General features: G+C 42.1%; 1 protein-coding gene across 2 annotated transcripts in view; it reads right to left on the bottom strand.

Annotated features, from left to right (window-relative positions):
• smg1 (SMG1 nonsense mediated mRNA decay associated PI3K related kinase) overlaps nucleotides 1–18,097 on the bottom strand; it is a 59,227-nt gene that overhangs the window by 32,323 nt on the left and 8,807 nt on the right. For both annotated transcript variants that reach the window (XM_054606754.1, XM_054606755.1), the window contains exons 6-26: nucleotides 17,534–17,747; nucleotides 15,993–16,118; nucleotides 15,839–15,911; nucleotides 14,549–14,646; nucleotides 14,146–14,319; nucleotides 12,728–12,949; nucleotides 12,172–12,273; nucleotides 11,265–11,555; nucleotides 9,537–9,667; nucleotides 7,468–7,626; nucleotides 7,185–7,303; nucleotides 7,001–7,088; nucleotides 6,805–6,906; nucleotides 5,884–6,024; nucleotides 5,002–5,228; nucleotides 4,359–4,558; nucleotides 4,022–4,183; nucleotides 2,945–3,099; nucleotides 2,692–2,825; nucleotides 1,163–1,471; nucleotides 186–327 (exon numbers count right to left, since the gene is read on the bottom strand). In XM_054606754.1, the coding sequence (XP_054462729.1) occupies nucleotides 186–327; nucleotides 1,163–1,471; nucleotides 2,692–2,825; nucleotides 2,945–3,099; nucleotides 4,022–4,183; nucleotides 4,359–4,558; nucleotides 5,002–5,228; nucleotides 5,884–6,024; nucleotides 6,805–6,906; nucleotides 7,001–7,088; nucleotides 7,185–7,303; nucleotides 7,468–7,626; nucleotides 9,537–9,667; nucleotides 11,265–11,555; nucleotides 12,172–12,273; nucleotides 12,728–12,949; nucleotides 14,146–14,319; nucleotides 14,549–14,646; nucleotides 15,839–15,911; nucleotides 15,993–16,118; nucleotides 17,534–17,747 (3,369 nt within the window). The remainder of the gene's footprint in view (nucleotides 1–185; nucleotides 328–1,162; nucleotides 1,472–2,691; nucleotides 2,826–2,944; nucleotides 3,100–4,021; nucleotides 4,184–4,358; nucleotides 4,559–5,001; nucleotides 5,229–5,883; nucleotides 6,025–6,804; nucleotides 6,907–7,000; nucleotides 7,089–7,184; nucleotides 7,304–7,467; nucleotides 7,627–9,536; nucleotides 9,668–11,264; nucleotides 11,556–12,171; nucleotides 12,274–12,727; nucleotides 12,950–14,145; nucleotides 14,320–14,548; nucleotides 14,647–15,838; nucleotides 15,912–15,992; nucleotides 16,119–17,533; nucleotides 17,748–18,097) is intronic.

Below are 18,097 nucleotides of genomic sequence, written 5' to 3'. Positions count from 1 at the left end.
ACAGTAAACACCAGGCACAGCACGTCACACCAACTAGCTCTGTTCCATCATCATCATCATCCCCCATAAGGGTGACCTGGATCCCTGAGCCCTTCAGGACCAGATGCTAGTTTCAGTTTCCAGTATACCTCAAGTACTATGAGAGCCCCTCAAACACACACAGTATTATCCACGTGAATACTCACTCTGGATTGGCTGTGTTCCTCTGCTCCTGCTGCTGATTTGCTTTCGTCATGGCGCTAACAGCGCTGCGGAGGAGCTGCACCTCGATGGCTCTCTGCAGCTCAGTTGGATCTGGACTCATGGAGGGAAGAAGCTTCTTCAGATCTGAAAAACACACAAACACACCATAAACATTTTGAGACTTATGGTAATGTTTTTATAAAAACTTCTAAAGTTATTTGACTGCACTCAGTTTACTATAAACATCTACAAACTCATCTACAATCCACTCTTTGAAGCTTGTTTGATAAAACATGGTGATGATATTCTGTCCTGGTAGACTAAAGACTATTAGCTATTTATATATATATATATATTTAATAGTTTTCTTTATCAAACTTAAAAAAGGTGGATTACTTTATTTTATTATCAATCTGAGCATCAGGTGAGTTTGTATTTTAAAAGCAGGATATTTGTACATTTTAGTGCTAATGTAATAACTTTTAAGTACATCTTAAAAGGAAAAAACAATACTATTACTGCAGAAAAAGAAAATCCACACACTAGGCATAAGTGTACACCATTATAGAGTTTAACTTAATTTGAATTACTAAAATATTCAGTGCACAATAGCTAACATAACTACCTTCTCATTAACAAAACTTAAACTGTATGGTAGAAGACCCAGTCCAATGGAAAACAAGGTCCCCCTGCATTTACAATCAAATAAACACAGGAGAGGACTTTAGAGAAACCTTGGCCACAAAATCATCAAGGGTGAAAAAGAATGTGAAGAGAAAAACTCGCCCCAGAATGAATCTTGCTACTACAAGAGGCGAGCATCAAATAAAACAGAGGCAGATTTAACGCCTACCCTCCAACAATTTGAAGCCATTTAAACACTAATTGGATCTTGTTTATCAAAAGCTAAATTTAAGATGTTTTAAAACTTTGAAGGTCCATATGGACCCCGTTACAGTCTGTCCTGAAATACACTCACCCAGCTTGTCCTTGCTGCTGGACAGCGAGCAGTCCTCTCCGGGGAGCAACTCCAGCTGAGCTCCACACTCGGCCAGATCTCCGTCCTCAAAGCGGCTCAGGGCCTGGATGTAGTTGAAATCGGTCCTCAGGTTGATGCTGACGGGGTTGCTGGAGTTCTGTTTGAGGGCGTTGACCGTGTTCTGCCACTCCTTAACAGAGGCCCAATCACAGAGCGCCACGTAACACTGACACGCTTTGTTGGCCAGGAAGTTGATGACCTCAGGAGAGCACTCGCTGGACTTGAGCAGCACCGTCTTCCTGCTGTCACCTTTAAGAGGAAACAACCCCACACACAGAATAACCCCACTCTGAGCAGCAGTCCTTAGATTTACAATGCTGCAGGTCACAACAGTCTGAACGGCAGTATTAAAAAAGAAGCTAACATGTTGATGAATCATTAGGATTGATGGTGCTGAACCCAATGACCTTGAGACTCTGTATTGATGGCTGACATTTTTTCCAAGGATTAAAAACATGTATTTACCCAACTGTTATCCAGCATATGTTTCATGACTGCTTCATCACTATTCAGCCACACACAGATACACTGTAGCTGTTTAATTGGCCTTCTAATATCTAACTATCAAACCATGTCAGTCAGTCGGTGTCTGTCCATCTTTGTGCAAAACTTTGTTGCAAAATAATATATTTTCCTTGAACCAATAGCAAAACTATTAATGCCACAGTGTACAAGTCCTGCATTCAACGTGTTACTTCCAAGTGAAAGAGAGGCATTATCAGCACAATGTACCTACATTTACAAAATGTCTGCTCAAGGTAGTGCTTTAAATATAGTTATAGTTTCATGAATTATAATGCATCATATTTTAATTCTTATATTTAGTAAGTCAAATCTGAATCTGCAGCGTTACCGATAACATTTCTCTGGAGGTAAATGTAGAAGTCTGCTACGATGTTTCTTCTCTGAAGTAGAAGTACACAGTACATTGGTGACATTTTTTGAGTCCTTTTGTAAGTTATTTCTGGGTACAGAGAGTTAGAATAGTAACATAATCCAGACATTTCATATCTGAACATCTTAATAAATGTATAGCTGTTAGGGGTCCTATTAGTGAGACCCCAGGTCCAGGTTGCCTACCTCGTTTTATCTGAACCAGAGTGTATTTTACTGGTGTTGATGACTGTGAATAGCTGGGACTTGTGTGTGTGTGTGTGTGAGACTCCACTACTGTGTATCATGGCAGGTGTATTACTGAGGACCCAAGGTTGAACATTGTCTGTATGAGCTCTTCTCCAGAAAGCTGTAAGCAGCAACACCACAGGCCAAGTGCCCTCCATGCATGCCTTTAAAGGGGGCATGGCACTGATCAGTAGTGAACCTTAAACTAACACATGCCTCTTATCTATTTCATCTTTGTATTACATTCAATTCTGTGGTCATTTCTTTAAATCTAGACCTAGTGACTGAAGAGTAATATTGTATTATTTGGAAGTCGGACTGCATTTAAGTTGACATTGTTTGGTTACCGTTGCTGGTGTGATTGGGGCTGCTGGTGTTGCTGGAGAGTTTGAGTAGACAGCATTCAGAGCTTTTGATGCTGCAGTCCATCCCTGTGACCGCAGACAGCTGATCTTGATACTCCAGAGCTGCCTTCTCAAACCTAGACACACACACAGTGACTTTTCAGTAGAGGACAACCAGAGACATGTGCATATGGATGCTTTAGTTGAGTACTTTGCTGAGCTGTGAGGATGTGTGCCTAAGGCGGCGTTTGCTTACCGTCCTTCAGCCTGCAGGGCGACTGACGACAGCCACCCCGGACTCCTTCCAGTGGTGATGAGGCTCCAGGCAGCCAGGCCCTGGATGGCCTCAGGACAACGCAGCTCACACAGAGCCTCCACCAGCAACGTCAGAGGAACCTCCAGCTCTGGACCCTGATGAGCACACCAAACAATACAAATTAATATAAAAAAATAAAAAAAAATGTTCGTAAGTTTGTAAATCATACAAACTCCTGAAACAATCCTTTAATAAAACTTAACACATGAAAAGGATCCTTTTTGGAAAATAACTGCTTCAAAAGCCTTTTTATCTGCTATATAACTACCTACTCAATGAGAGCGAGGAGAGAAGTAAAAATAAACGAACAAATACATATACTGTATATATACAGGGGCTGTATATATACAGGGCTGTCTTTCACCTAAGTGTTTTTCATACAGAATACAACGTTTCTTGTTTCTTATGTTGGAACGAGGGGCTGAAGATGGTTAGAACAAAACCAAAAGGATCATACAATGCTCCTCCTCTCCCAAACATTAATGATAAGAGGAGAAGAAAAGAAGCCACCGGTACCTCATGGCCTTCTACATGTTTATGTTCACAAAGGTTAGTATCTCTGCCTTGTTGCAGCTCAGTATATTACTCTTCTAATGATTCAATTCAGTTTATTTTGTATAGCCCAGAATCACAAATTTGCCTCAGAGGGCTTTACAATCTGTGCACATGCGACATCCTCTGTCCTTCCCTCACATCGGCACAGGAAAAACTCCCCTAAAAAAAAAAAAACCTTTAACAGGGAGAAAAAAGGAAGAAACCTCTGGGAGAACGACAGAGGAGGGATCCTTCTCCCAGGATGGACAGAATGCAATAGATGTCATGTGTACAGAATGAGCAGCATAACAGAGATACAACACATTCAATGTATATGACATAAATGATTCATATAATAAGACTACTTATAATAACAGCAGCAATTATTACAGTAGAATTATAGTTATGAAAATAGAGGTGAGAGGCAGAGCTGAGCAGCCACAACCTGAAATGCATCCCTAGTAACAATGTATTTGTACCGACCTGGGTATTGCTGTTTTTAATCTCTGTAAGCAGGTCGAAGCCGTGGCGAATGGTTACTGCAGGCTGGCCAGACAGAAGACCAACTCTCATGAGGGCCAGGCGGATCCTGGTCAGCCAGTCCTGGCATGTCTGACGGTTGGTGTAGAAGAATGTCCTGATGCCCTGACACACAGAGGAGGAGGGACTCAAACATTTAGGAGCTATGACTAAAAGGTAAGGGGTTGCTATGATGAACCCCTTTTAATGAGTGCCACTCAAACGCTGTACCCTGGCTAATGGAATGTAAAACACGGCAGTCTTTAACCAGCGGTGGAGTGTGGAGCTTTAAATGACACACCTTTGGTGGGGCGGTGAGAGCGTTGGCGCAGCCCTCATAGGCGTTGTACATGAGCTTCTCCAGGTTCTCCACGTACTGAAGCAGCAGAGCGAGGCGGAGCTGATTGGAGTGGTGACAATCTCCATCACCTCCAGCACCGGCCCACGCTCCTACATCCTGCTCTGGGTTCAGACTGTGGGCGGCCAGGCTCCGGATCATACCTGGAGGACAGGGACAGAGGTGGTAGAGGATCTATGCTTTATGTCAGTCCTTACCTCTTACTGCTTGTTTTCTGTCATCCATCTACTCGCTATCAAAAATATTCTAAAGAATCAGCTTTTAAAAAGATAAAAAAGTTGATTTAGTAAGTGGCTATTATTGACCACAACAAATAGATTCTGATAGGTCCAAATACAGAAAACATTGGAAACGTAATTCAACTTTTGTTGTCACACATTGTACATAACACAGCACACAGTGAATTTGAAGCTGTGCACTTAACCCCTCCTAGTATTAGGATTCGGAGCCAAAAAAATGAAATAAAAACACAAGCGCTCCTCTTTGGGAACTTTTATCTAAAAACACACCTCGGTTACCGTCATCGAGTACTAAACAGATGTCTGAGTTTGGCGCTTTTAGTTCCAGTCACTGTAAGTTGTTTTACCTTCGATGGTCTGGAAGGTGTCCTGAGCTCGGCCCAGAGGTGTTCGGAGTTTGGACAGTACAGTGAACTGTGCGGCCTCCCACACTGCCCACTGCCACAGCACCGCCTCGGTTTTCAGCAGCACCCGTGGCACCCCACCGGGCCTGCTGCCATCTGCACCCCCCCGGCCGTCCCTCTTCTCCAGCCGCTGGCAGCTGTAGTACAGACGCTCCAGCCAGGGATCCTTGCTGTGGACGGAGAACATGAAACCCAGCATGATGTGTTTTGTTGTGTATCGAGCATGAATATGTAGTGGTGGACTGTTGTTTTACTGCATTTCCATATTTGAAGTGTATTGTGGTTCTATGAGATAGAAAGCTGTGTATCTTTATTAAACTGTACATGTGAAAGCCCAACTAGGGACAAGACTTAAAAATGATCAAAAGCTAGAAACTCACTGATCAGCACATCAGTTGCATGCACTGTATTGGTACTATGTTAAATTACATTGTCTCTATCAAATAAAAATGAATTCAAATAACATAGTACTATAATGCATTTTGATAATTAGGATTAGCATTAATGAAATAAGTGGAGAAGTATTAGAAAATAAGCTGACATTTACATCCTGCTATAATTAATAATGACAATAATGATGTACTCTTCTAACAGTAAATTATACTCATTAGAAAATGGAAGGACCCCTTTATCATTGTTTGGTATGAAATTCACTATGACTTAATTTCAGCCAGAGTTAATACAAAAACACTGCACTGCTGAACACAGGTGGTGTGACCCTTGCTGCAGCCGTCTCTATCCGTAGGACTGAAAGAACAAACAGGCCTGAGAACAGCGTTTGTTTAGAATGTATGCACTCTATGGCTCTGTGACTGTGACGTGTACCCTCCGCGGTGCAGGACTCCATATAGGATGAAGCTGATGAGGTCGCTGAAGTCCTGTGGGTGGAAGGTGCTGCTTGGTGCTCGGCTCATGTGGTGGCGGATGGCCAGTGACATCTCCCGCATCTCAGGGTGGCTGTGGTTACTGTGGACAGACAAAAATCACACACACACACACACACACACTTTATTGATAAGGCATACATTCAACTGTGTGAAAAAATGAATCATCTCCACCAGGAGATTGTGCATCGGGTTTCTTGTGAGTGTGTGCACTTGTCCAGCTAATGCTTTGTCTGTCCAGCTAATCTTGCATACGGCAGGACCCAGCAGCTAAATATTTGTTTCTGCTTATTTATAACTGTATGCTCAAGGATCTGTCATGGTTGCAATTCCAACTTAAAAATAAAAACAAAAACGGACTATTTTATTGTCAACACATTTTATTGACTGTTTTAAACAGTTAAATGCTTAGTCATCTTAACAGGCCAGTAGGAACTCAGTCATCAAAAACTGCTTCAGTTTGAAATCTTGCACCCCTACGGTTTACAAATATACTGTACAAACAAACAAACAAATAAATAAATATAAAAGGAGCCATTCTCTTAAACTGCCAACCGTTTTATTCACCGTGGGAGTTTGCCATGTTAGTGTATGTGAGCGTGCCCCACTGGTTATGGCAGGGCCATCACTCTACACTGCTCTCATACGGTGGTTACAGCTGATAACGCCGTCTAGATGGAAAAAAAAATTCCTCAGAAGTACCTCCATCACTTTGAGCTTTCAATTAACTTGACTTTATTAATGCTCAGGCACGGTCATTTGAACGGTGATCATCATACATACAAGATGTCAAACTATTCTGGTATGTGGAGAACATATCCTTTTTACTGCAGAGGTTTTCTAGTTGAACAACAACACTTACCTTAAAGCCACATCGAGGGGGATTGTCCTGAGCAGCTTGCCGTAGGCCTGCCTCACCCTCACTGCTGAGTGGACCAGCTGGACTCTGGAGACATCCACACACCTAATGGAAAGAACAGAGCAGTAAGAAATCCTGCCTACTTTACAGATCAGATGTTAGGCACAGCCGTGAAGCACTTAGAGCTTAAGGGGTTTACCTCTGCAGCAGCTCTGTGGACAGGGCCGAAGAGAGGACCTGTAAACTATGGCAGGTCTGGAGGCAGATACTTTGGTCTTCATTAAGACCTAAAGAAAACATTGCACAACAACAAATGACAATTATATAGCATGTCGGTCTGTGGAAAACACAAGGTGAAGGATTCTTGGACATTTGGGGCTCACCGTTAGCCAGCAGACCCCTGCAGAACTTGTTGAAGGAGGGCAGGGAGAAAAGAGGGCTGTAGGCGTCCGACTTCTTCATCAGCACAGAGATTTCCTGAGCCCAGGTCAGCAGCAGCCTCCTGACAAACCAACACAAAGGCGTCTTAGCAACTCTAAGTCATGTTGTCTTCCCTAAAAGTAGTTGACAAGCTAAATGCATTGAAACTATGCAAGTAATGATAATGGATCTGCTACAGTCCCCACTTTTAAGTTAATTGTTGGGTAAATTGGCGTGATAACCAACCTGGCTTCGGGGTAGAGGTGCTCCTTCGCCAGCAGACCTCCCAGAAGACTCAGCAGTGTGCTGAAATGTTTCTTTGTCGCAGTGGTTACAGTGCTGATGACAGCGCCATCGAACAGGGAGGGAGAAGACGACAGGCTGGACGAGATGAAATGATCGTGCCTGGACAAACAAACGGAAGAGACACGGGGCCAGTTAAGACCGGTAACCACAGAGCAGCACCAACAGCTTCAACGTGTGAGGGTTATTCAGTGCATTAACTGAAGGGTACAGAAATGGATCATAATATTCATTCAGATCATTTCATTAGTGCTTAATCATTTGAAACGGCTGTATTTTTGTTAGCTTCATATCTACAAAAGCAGCGATTCGTCTTCTCTGGGGCTTTGCATCAGAAAACGGTGCCTGACTGACTGAATTCATACGCTCCTACCCGGTATTTAAAAACCTCTGAGGAAAACAGTACCAAGTTTTGGTGCTTTATGCTGATCGCGCTACTTCCTTAGAAGCAGAGAAAACAAAACCTTTAGTGGTTATTTAATGTAGCTATGATGTGTTTTATGTAGAGTGAGCAGTGTGTTGGACTAGTTTTAAAAAGAGCCATTAAAATGCTACTTTGCCTGTCAGGATCCAGCTTTAAAAAGTGCCTTTTTATTTTTCTCCCAATGGTGATGTGAAGAGTGATTCATGCGGGTTCGGAATTAACTGATAAATCTTTAAGGAAACTTTCAAGTGTTCAAATTGAGAAGAGAATTTGAAGGAGCATTAGTGGTGCTGTCCACGACCAAAGAAATTCAAAGATGAATAACACTCGCCTAAAATCGATAAAAGTGATTTTTTTTCAACAGATCTGTTTCTCAACAAAGAATCACCCAGAAGCGCCACTTGTGTTTACCAGAGATGTGCTTAGAAGTTTCTTGGAAATAAGCCATTAAATATGAGAAAGCATTAAAAAAATGACTACTGGACTAAGACCATAATGACCAATGCGTTTACTAATGGTTAGCATACACAAGACGGATTGTTGTGGTATCCTTATCGAATCAAGGTATCTAAATCAGAATATAAAATGTTTGACACCCAGCCATGTTACAGAGTTTGTGTTTCGACGTTACCTAAAGGCCACCTTAGTAGTCAGACACTTGTCAAACTTTAGTAATGTTATCATGGTAAGGATGGCTTCTGAGTGAGGCCATGTCACAACAGACACTCCATAAAGAACAACGTTTTCTTGATGAATTCCTCAGGGAATACGTATAAAACATTAAGCACCTCGCTGTCCCCCAGCAGCAACAGACTACAGGTTAACCAAGTTATTATAGTAAATTCAATTCAATTCAGTTTATTTTGTATAGCCCAGAATCACAAATGACAAATTTGCCTCAGAGGGCTTTACAATCTGTGCACATGCGACATCCTCTGTCCTTCCCTCACATCGGCACAGGAAAAACTCCCCTAAAAAAACCCTTTAACAGGGAATAAAAGGAAGAAACCTCTGGGAGAGCGACAGAGGAGGGATCCTTCTCCCAGGATGGACAGAATGCAATAGATGTCATGTGTACAGAATGAGCAGCATAACAGAGATACAACACATTCAATGTATATGACATAAATGATTCATATAATAAGACTACTTATAATAACAGCAGCAATTATTACAGTAGAATTATAGCCGTGAAAATAGGGATAGTAATGTGACTAATAATAATAATCGAAAAGTAGTAAAGTGGACAGAATGGAGAGAAGCCAGGGTGACTCACTGGGAGCCTTAATGGGTTTTGAGTAAACTATGAAGATGGGCTGCACCAAAACTATTCATTTGAAAACTGCAGTGATGTTACACATGAAGCACAGTTGAGTTGTCATACAACATGTCTGAATAAGACCGGGTCTCAGGAACTTTGCAAAAGTTACAGTTTTTTTCTACCAGGTTTTGAATGAGTGACAGTTCAACTTGATATGCGAGTAGAAACAAATTGAGGCCCACTTGAGGTAATAATAGATGTGTAAACTTCAGACTACTGCAGTGAACGGCACAGTAGAGGTGTGTGTGTGCATGGCTCAGACATTACCTGGTGCAGTGGGAGTACAGGGTGTAGAGTACAGCATACTGGACGGCAGGGTAGTAGACCGCCAACTCAGAGTGGACCAGCATCAGATTGTGACTGAGCAGAGCGAAGACCGTAGGAGACAACGCCCACATCTAAAAACACGTGAAACACACTTCAGCATGGACACGCACGGACACATTAAAACAGCAGTTCATCTTCTGATGCAGCTTCACAATAAAGGCTTTTCACCAGGACCATGACAATGAGCCTGTGTGTCAAAAGGTCAAAGGTCAACAAGAATGAACTTTCATCTGGTATCAAGCTGCTGATGTACTTCTGTATTTCAGGGAAGAATATGAACTAAACTGTAGACTGGTGCAGGGGTGGGCACACTAGTTTTGGATTGTGGGCCATATAAGATAAGATAAGATAATCCTTTATTAGTCCCGCAGCAGGGAAATTTGCAGATTTACAACAGCGCAGAGTAAAGTGCACACAAGACACATAGCAGAAGAAGACAAGCTAAAAATAAAAATAAAAAATAAAATAAAAAATGAAAAATAAAAATAAATAAAAACAAGTATTATAAATAAGCAATAAAAAAAACAGTAGAAAAAACAACAATAACTGAAATACTATATTTACAGACAGAGAAAAAAACAACAACTATTTCAACTACTTTTAACTTTTTTAACCATTATTGCACAGTGCAATGTGCAATGTATTGCACAGGTTTCTATTGTCATGTTATTATGTTATTATTGTCCTGTGGTCATGTGGTCTGCTGGGAGCAGAGTTGGTTGTGCAACCTGACAGCAGCAGGAAGGAAATATATAGGAATAATATGCATAAATATGCATAAATATGCATAAATATGCATAATATGCAGAAAATAGAAGGAGACACAAACCAAACAATAGTGAATGGGTCGTCTTCATCCAGTTACACTGCAAGAAAAACTGTATTTCTAGACCAGAAAGCCCCATGTGCCATAGAAAACGAATTTTCTATCAAAATAACTATACAACACTACTCAACATTTTACATTACAATTGATTTGCCCCACACATTACATGAAGTATTTCTGTGTTTGCTGCACTTATATCTCATTTAAAGCGATTCAATAAGTCTTATTTTTTTGTCTTCCCCCTCAAACGGACTAAAGACCACGGTACACAGCGTGGTCTTTAGTCCGTTTGAAGGAGAAGACAAAAAAACAAGACGTGTCATTCCAGCTTTATGGGAGACTTTGCAGGGGGTTGACATTTTGGTGAGAAACTTGAATAAATCCACTTGTTTGAAGAAGAGATCTTAGAGATGACTTATGAGCTGTTTAACTTCCTAACACTAGTTCTAAGCAGCTTATAATACTTAATTAAAACTACTAATGACAAGATTCTTTTGTTAATACAAATACAACCTTTCATGTTCTAATAATTTGAATGGTGTGTGTATATATGCAAATAACCACTATAGGAGATTAATAAAGTAAGTAGGCTATAGTTGATGATGATACATATTTTAGTTCATTAGCTAAAGTTATTAGAAACATTCTGGTTGATAATCGTGAACATTTTTTAAAACTGTGATATTTGCTCTGACAATGATTGTGATATCAAAATATGACGTAGACATACCATGTCTCCTAGACCTTGAACATTTCAGAATTTGACCTACCGGTGCCACGTCTCCAGAGTGTGACTCAGAGTGTATTTAGTGATCAACAGTATAGAAAGCACAGTGGCTCACCCCGATCAGAGAGTTTTTGGTGTTGCCGATGGTGGTGAGGGTGCTGAGGTTGAAGATGAGGGTGAACTGGGCCTTCTCCGCGGGTAGGGTGAGGGACGCAAAAGCAGGGTGCTGGATGCTGGTGCAGGGGCTGCTGGGAGCTGGGGCCCCATCACTGGGTTCCTGGGTCACCGTCAGGCTGGACAGGGCACACGCGATCTCACCCAGAACCATTTTATAAGCTGCCTCCAGAGTTGGAATGTTTTTCAGGCCTAGCAGTGCCTGGTACACACCATGAACAGCTGACATCACCTGTGGAGACCATGCACACACACACAAAAAAGAATAAATGGGTGTGGGAAGAACTGACTGGCCTGCACAGAGCCCTGAACTTCACCCTATCCAACACTTTAGGGATGAACTGGAACGAAGCGAGCCAGACCTTATGGCTCACCTCAGCGGCTGTTATACCAGGAGATAAATGCTCATGGTTTTTCAATATCTACAACTATGACATACATATGGCCAGAGATGCACCTATACCGGTATCGGTCCAATACTGGACCAATGGACCGATCTAGTATCCGATACTAATATTTGAATAAATAACAGTTCATTACATCAGTACATTTATATCTATGTATGTAATTGTCACACAAAGTTAGGAAAGAAATATTTAATTGAAACTTGATACTGCGTTACACATGAAAGATTGTTCCCAGTCTCTTTACCACAGTGAGGCATAGAGCTTATCCATATTGATCAGATCAGTGCATCCCTAGCTGGAATGTTTGGGTACTATTATACTTTTGGGCCTGTAGTTTATTTGCCATATAGAAAACATGAACCAAACCTTACAAGTTAGCAAAGTAACCTTTAGCTCACCTCTTACACAGTTTTTTGATAAAAAAGCAACACACTCACACACCTCTTTCTCTCTATTGAAGCGCAGCTGCAGCAGCTGGGAGTCCGGTGCCAACAATTTCTCAACAAAGGACGCCGGCAGCTTTGTGTTGATCTGGTCCACAATCTGAAAGCAAACAAAATGACTTAAAAAGGGAAAATGTAACAGAAAATAGACTGCTGGTCTTCTGTGTCTGGAAAGCCTCTCTGAAAAATGTATGGCTTTGCAGGAATTCTATTCAATCCAATTACATTTTGTTTGTATAGTTTATGTGTTTATGATAAAATCAAAACACAATTGAACATCTAGCCTCTTAATTTCGCTCTCAAAGTGCAACTGATTAATGCATTTAACCTAAACATGTAGCATACAAAATTTAGGGCGAATATTCCTACATCTTTATCAAAGAAAAAAAAAACTAAAATTACTATGTTAGTTTTTTCGAATATCGTTCAGATGTGATAAATATCCCAAAGATAAATTGTGATCTCAATACTGCTGAAATAATTGGGATCATCATTATGGCCACAACAGTGGAGCCCTACTGCAGGTGTGATCAAACTGTAAAGAGCAGCCGTACCAGAGTGACGAGGCTGAGCACTGCCAGATTATAGTCCGGGCCGCAAGCCCGGCAGCAGTCCAGCTGGTCCAGGCCATAGACTAGGACGGCCTCCATTAGCTGACCACTGGGCTCCACGCTAGCCAGCAACACACCCACACACTCATTCCCTGCTGTGAGAACTGGCTCATTGAACTGAACCTGCTTTGCCGTGGTCACACAGGACAGAACCCGGTTCAAGACCTGAGGGAACAAAGAACAGAGAGAAAAAAACATCATGGATATGGCTTTCACAGTCACTGATAGGAATGTACTTAACTTTATGAGGACATATTACCACCGTCCAAGTGGCAGGAGGCAGATATTAACTGCACCATGGCCCAGACTGTGCCTTTCATGTAATCATAGTTTTCACATGTGATCATTTTGCTGCAGCAAGTGTTAGAAATAAACTAATGTGTTAATGAAAAAAAAAAAAAAAAAAAAAAAAAAAAAACACATGTCCACAAGCCTCACTGTATATAAATATATAGGTTTAAGGTATAATATGCAATAAAAACAACGTTAAGACTGAATCCCTCTTTATCATAATTTACGACCCACTAGAAGTGTGTGCTGGTGTCTGTATCTGCAGAGACCCTGCCCTCTGGACTTCCTCTTTTCATTCTTATTTGGCTGTGTTCGGGGCGTTTCTTGGCGTCAGCAAAGAACATTTGGATCCCACTTGGGGATGACACCTGCAGCCAGTAAGCAGAGTGTACAGCTCCGCTCTCATTCTCAGGTCAGACATCTCTGCTCTGTCGTGCCCTGCAGCGTAGCGAGCTTTAGTCTGTGGCACTTTTTTAGTGTGTGATACAAAGCGGGGAGAACGGGTTGTTACATCATGTGCTTCTCTGTTTATGTGTTACCGCTGTCCGTCTCTGCTGTGAGGGGCATGTCATTGACCGAGCAGAGACAAAGGCCACAGCAGGACGAACTTTGCTTTGGGCGACATCACTGAAAATATGGCACCTTCCCGCATGTTTGTAAGGGGGTGTGAATAGGTGTACTTGCGCAGAAACTAATGTTTTATCATTCTAATTATTGGCTTTCTTCTCACCAACGGCAGTCCCTCTCTTCATTCACTCTCTAGCTTGCACAACCATTGCTGTGCTCTCTCTCGCTCACTCTCTGAGCCGAAAAAACAACGGAAAAGCTGTTGCTTGGGAGTAAAGATGCACCAATATGGAATATATTGGTGCATATTGGACTACCTAATCCTTGGCTAAATAAAACTGCATTGACTTAAATTAAGTTTTGCTTCAATTTTAATTATATGTAAGGATATACAGCTAGTGGGCTTTTCTCATTTTTTCCCCCAAGGAGTTGACTTGATCTACTTTTCAGTGTATTTTTTTTTTTTGGACTAGTAACCCGTTCATCCTTAGTGTAGCTCTTACATCGGTGACGTAGAACTCGGTGATGGGTGGTCCTCTGATTGGGCTGAATCGCTCTCCAATGCTGCGGACCACGGTGCTGAAAACCCTCAGCAGAGCTGCCAGCTTAGGCAGTGACACTGAGGGAGGGGGGATGTCTTCATCCACCACCTCGCCTGACATCACATGGTTCAGATCCTAAACAGAGCACAGACGCAGTCAAGTCAAGTTCTATTAAGTGACACATTTCATCAGACAATCTTCCAGCTCTTCCAGGATTTACATTGGCAAAAGACCTAGCCTGTAAAATCATATACATTTACATATACCTAAACACTGTATGACAGTTGATGAGCATGAAATGCATAAGAGCGTAGCTGTAGAGAAGCTTAACGTGGCATGTTTTAAGACTCTGGACTAACTTCACCTCTGCGTATGCCTCCATATCCTCCAAGAACTGTCCCAGCAGAGTGGTGGAGAAGGTGAGGTCTGCCACCCAGAACTGCTCCAGACTCTGTAACCAGCCTAAACAGAACAGATCAAAAATAAATCACAGGACTGCCATTACGCTGTCAGCAGATAGGCAGTGGGATGTGTTCAGGTAGCATCTAAAACTCAACACACAACCACTACTTGTTTGCGTTAAACAGGAGAGAAAAGACGTAAAGCCAAAAAACAAGCTCCCGCTCTAGGGCTGACAAAAGTAGCATTAGAAAGCATCCTGACTGGAAACATTACAACCTTACATGGGATGTTCACGGCACAGGACAGGGGGGCTCTACAGTGGGTGATGAAAACCACCCAGAGCATCATTAGTCCCATTTACTGAGCATCAGTGATACTGGTGTGAAGAGGAGCCTGAGAGGAGCTAAGGGGATATTAAAAGACAAAAACCCAGTAATCCAAAATCTCATTAGCTTTTTTTGTTGAGGGAACCAGTGATTCAGATTCATAAGTTCCTGGTGAACAAAGTGCAGCAGCATGTCGGCCCTTCATTGTAGTCCGGCTGTGGATCCGGCCCTGACAGCTGAGGCAGCGATGGCTCTGCTGCGACTAGTCAACGAGTTCATTGATTGCGGATGGTTTCGCTCTCACAGATTAATGAATAAAATGTAAATTAAATTAGCTCTATTGGGTTACCAAATATACTGGTACCGTTAATATACCTCAGTGGCCCATCCAAGTTGGTCTATATGTGGGAAACACTGCTTAGGTTTCTAATTGCTTTTACATTTAGATTTAATTTATGTTTCAGAAAAGTAATATTTTTGTTGGGCTACGTACTGAAACATTCTTCTCACTGAGTAGGTAGATGTATAGCCACTTAAAGGGCTTTTTAAGCATTTCTAAGAATCTTATTCATGTGAAAGGTTATATCAAAAGGTTGAGACTTACATTTGTAATATTAAATTTGTGCTCATACAAAGACATGTATGACATAAGATGTTAACTGCTGAATGATTTTAAAACGGCTCAGTTCTTTTTTTTATATGAAGATGTGGCACCAAAGAGAATACATAACAGCAAAAACAAAATGACTGCAACATCCATATCAGCATCAGCTATCGGACAATTCTTTTATTTTCAACATCAGTATGACCCAGAACTTCACGATATGTGCATCCCGGCTTTATTACCAGCAGAGGGGGCAAAACTGTTTGAAATCTGAACACCAGGCACAACTTTAAAAATCTGCCAATAAAGAAAACCAACTGACCTGAAACTTGCTGAGTGAGTGTATGCTTCTGTGTGTGGTCAATGTGCCACCCCACCAAGATGTCGACTGTGTCCTGTGGGAAAAGCAGCAACACCTTAGTTAGTTGACCCTGTGAGCCTCAACATATGAAACCAAGCGGTGCTCGAACACTCACCCTGAAGTTGGTGCTGAAGACGTGCGGGTAACAGCGAGCCACCTGAAGAATACACTTGACACTTTGACAAAGCAGCTCTGGTGTGTCCACGTTTTCCAGAATGGACTGCAGGTTGCTCATCACCAGCTGAAACACAAACAGAGTCCAGTCCAGTCCAAAACTCAGTGCAGAAAATCCTCCCCCTAAGCCGGACAATATACACTTTCTACGACTGTACTAGCATGATATAATAATAATAATAATTAAGCCTTTATTAGTCCCACAATGGGGAAATTATTTCTCTGCATTTAACCCATCCCGGAGGAGCAGTGGGCTGCAATGAAGCGCCCGGGGAGCAACTTGGGGTTAGGTGTCTTGCTCAAGGACACCTCGGCATGTTGCCGGTAGAGGGGTTTGAACCACCAACCTTGTGGTTACAGGACAAGCGCTCTACCTCATGTGCCACAGCCGCCCACACGTACACATACACATACATACACGATCCATCTATATGAACCTGCTGGCCTCAGTATGTTTGAGGTGCAAAGCTTAGCCCTGGGGTGTCATTCATAAAACAGCGTATAGGATCTACACTTAATGTTTGTGTGCGTACAAATGAGGCCTGGATCGACCTCCCATCTCGCCCTCTATATGCCCACATTCCACCATAAATCATCAACGCAAAGCATCTTGGGAATGCTGTGTTGTGTCCATAGAAATGAGCCTGTGGATCAATGGATCTTTACGGTGATCCTCGCCAACCCCCGAGAGGATGACCGAGAAAATGTTTCTTTCTGAAAAAGGAATCGAAGTGTTTGAGGGTGAGGTGAACCCTGAACACTCGTTTCCTCCCAATTCTTCCATTTATGCAGTTATACGTTTACAGCAATCAGACTGATTGTGACGATTGGTGGTATCCATCACCCTGAATATCATTTAGAAATGGGAAGTTTGACAAGTGAACACTATTATGCAATTAAGTTTTATTAAGATGAGCTTGGCCTGCATTATGATTAGGGCTGATGAAGAGGATATGGAGTTATTGAGCGAGGGCCGTCATTGGCTTTTTTCCCAACACTGTGCTAATTTACACAATCCTTGTGTGCAGGTGGTGAAGATGAGGTGGGAATCAATGTCTGACCAGGTTTACAGTAACCATGGTAACTTCAGTGGCTTTGATACTGGCATCTGATAGCTGTTGTCAGTTTGTCTGTGTACAGTATGATGTAGGTGTGTGTCCCTATGGAATAAACTAGAAATGATTCAATTAAGTTGTGTTCACTGAAGCGTTTTTACACACAAAATCTTTAAAAAAAAAAAACTAAGATCGTACTTGGTGAAATATGCACAGTTAATACAAGATTATTGAAAACTATTGGTGCTCTGCATCTCTATAATGTTTGTTCACATCGGTCAGAGTTCCCATACAGGTGCGCACATTCTCCCGTTAACTTTGTTTTTATAGATCACAACTTTTGCATGGCCTTGTTTTGTGCTACGCAACGGTTATAAATGAGACCCCAGATCTGTAGTGAAATCAGCTGCAGCCTCCGTGTGGTTACCTGCATGACGTGAGAGAAGGCCTTTCTCTCTCCAGCAGCCTCCAAAGCGCACTGCGCTGCCACCAGGTACAACAGCTTCACCTCGTCACGACTGCTCGAGGTGAGCTTGAGGAAGAGCCACTTGAAGATGCGCTCAGCCTCGTAGCTGAGCACCGTGCAAAGGAGACCCAGGCAGGCTGCGGCGTCCTGACGCAGCTCCCACAACAGCTTACTGCTGCACACGTCAACAACACGGGGAAGGAGACATCATTTAAGAGGCTGCATGGCATGTGGGGGGGGAATTGGGAGTCATGTCATGCCTCAGACAGAGGTGCATTAGGTTTTTCATACAAAATAGCTATTAAATTGAGATGGTTATTCTAAAAAGGACAACAAAGTTCAGCACTTCAATCAAATCATTTTCAATACAAATGTCTCAGGCAGGCACCATTGCTCAGAATAAGCGTATGACATTTACAAGTCAAATTAATCACTATAACCCTATGATTTTTCTAATATATATATTTTTTTCAAAATGTATTTCTCATGCAGATTACCATCTTATTGTCATTTGTAAATCTACTA

Source organism: Anoplopoma fimbria, chromosome 11 (genome assembly GCF_027596085.1).
Source record: "Anoplopoma fimbria isolate UVic2021 breed Golden Eagle Sablefish chromosome 11, Afim_UVic_2022, whole genome shotgun sequence".
Lineage (NCBI taxonomy): Eukaryota > Metazoa > Chordata > Actinopteri > Perciformes > Anoplopomatidae > Anoplopoma > Anoplopoma fimbria.
This window is presented reverse-complemented; position numbering and strand designations above follow the sequence as displayed.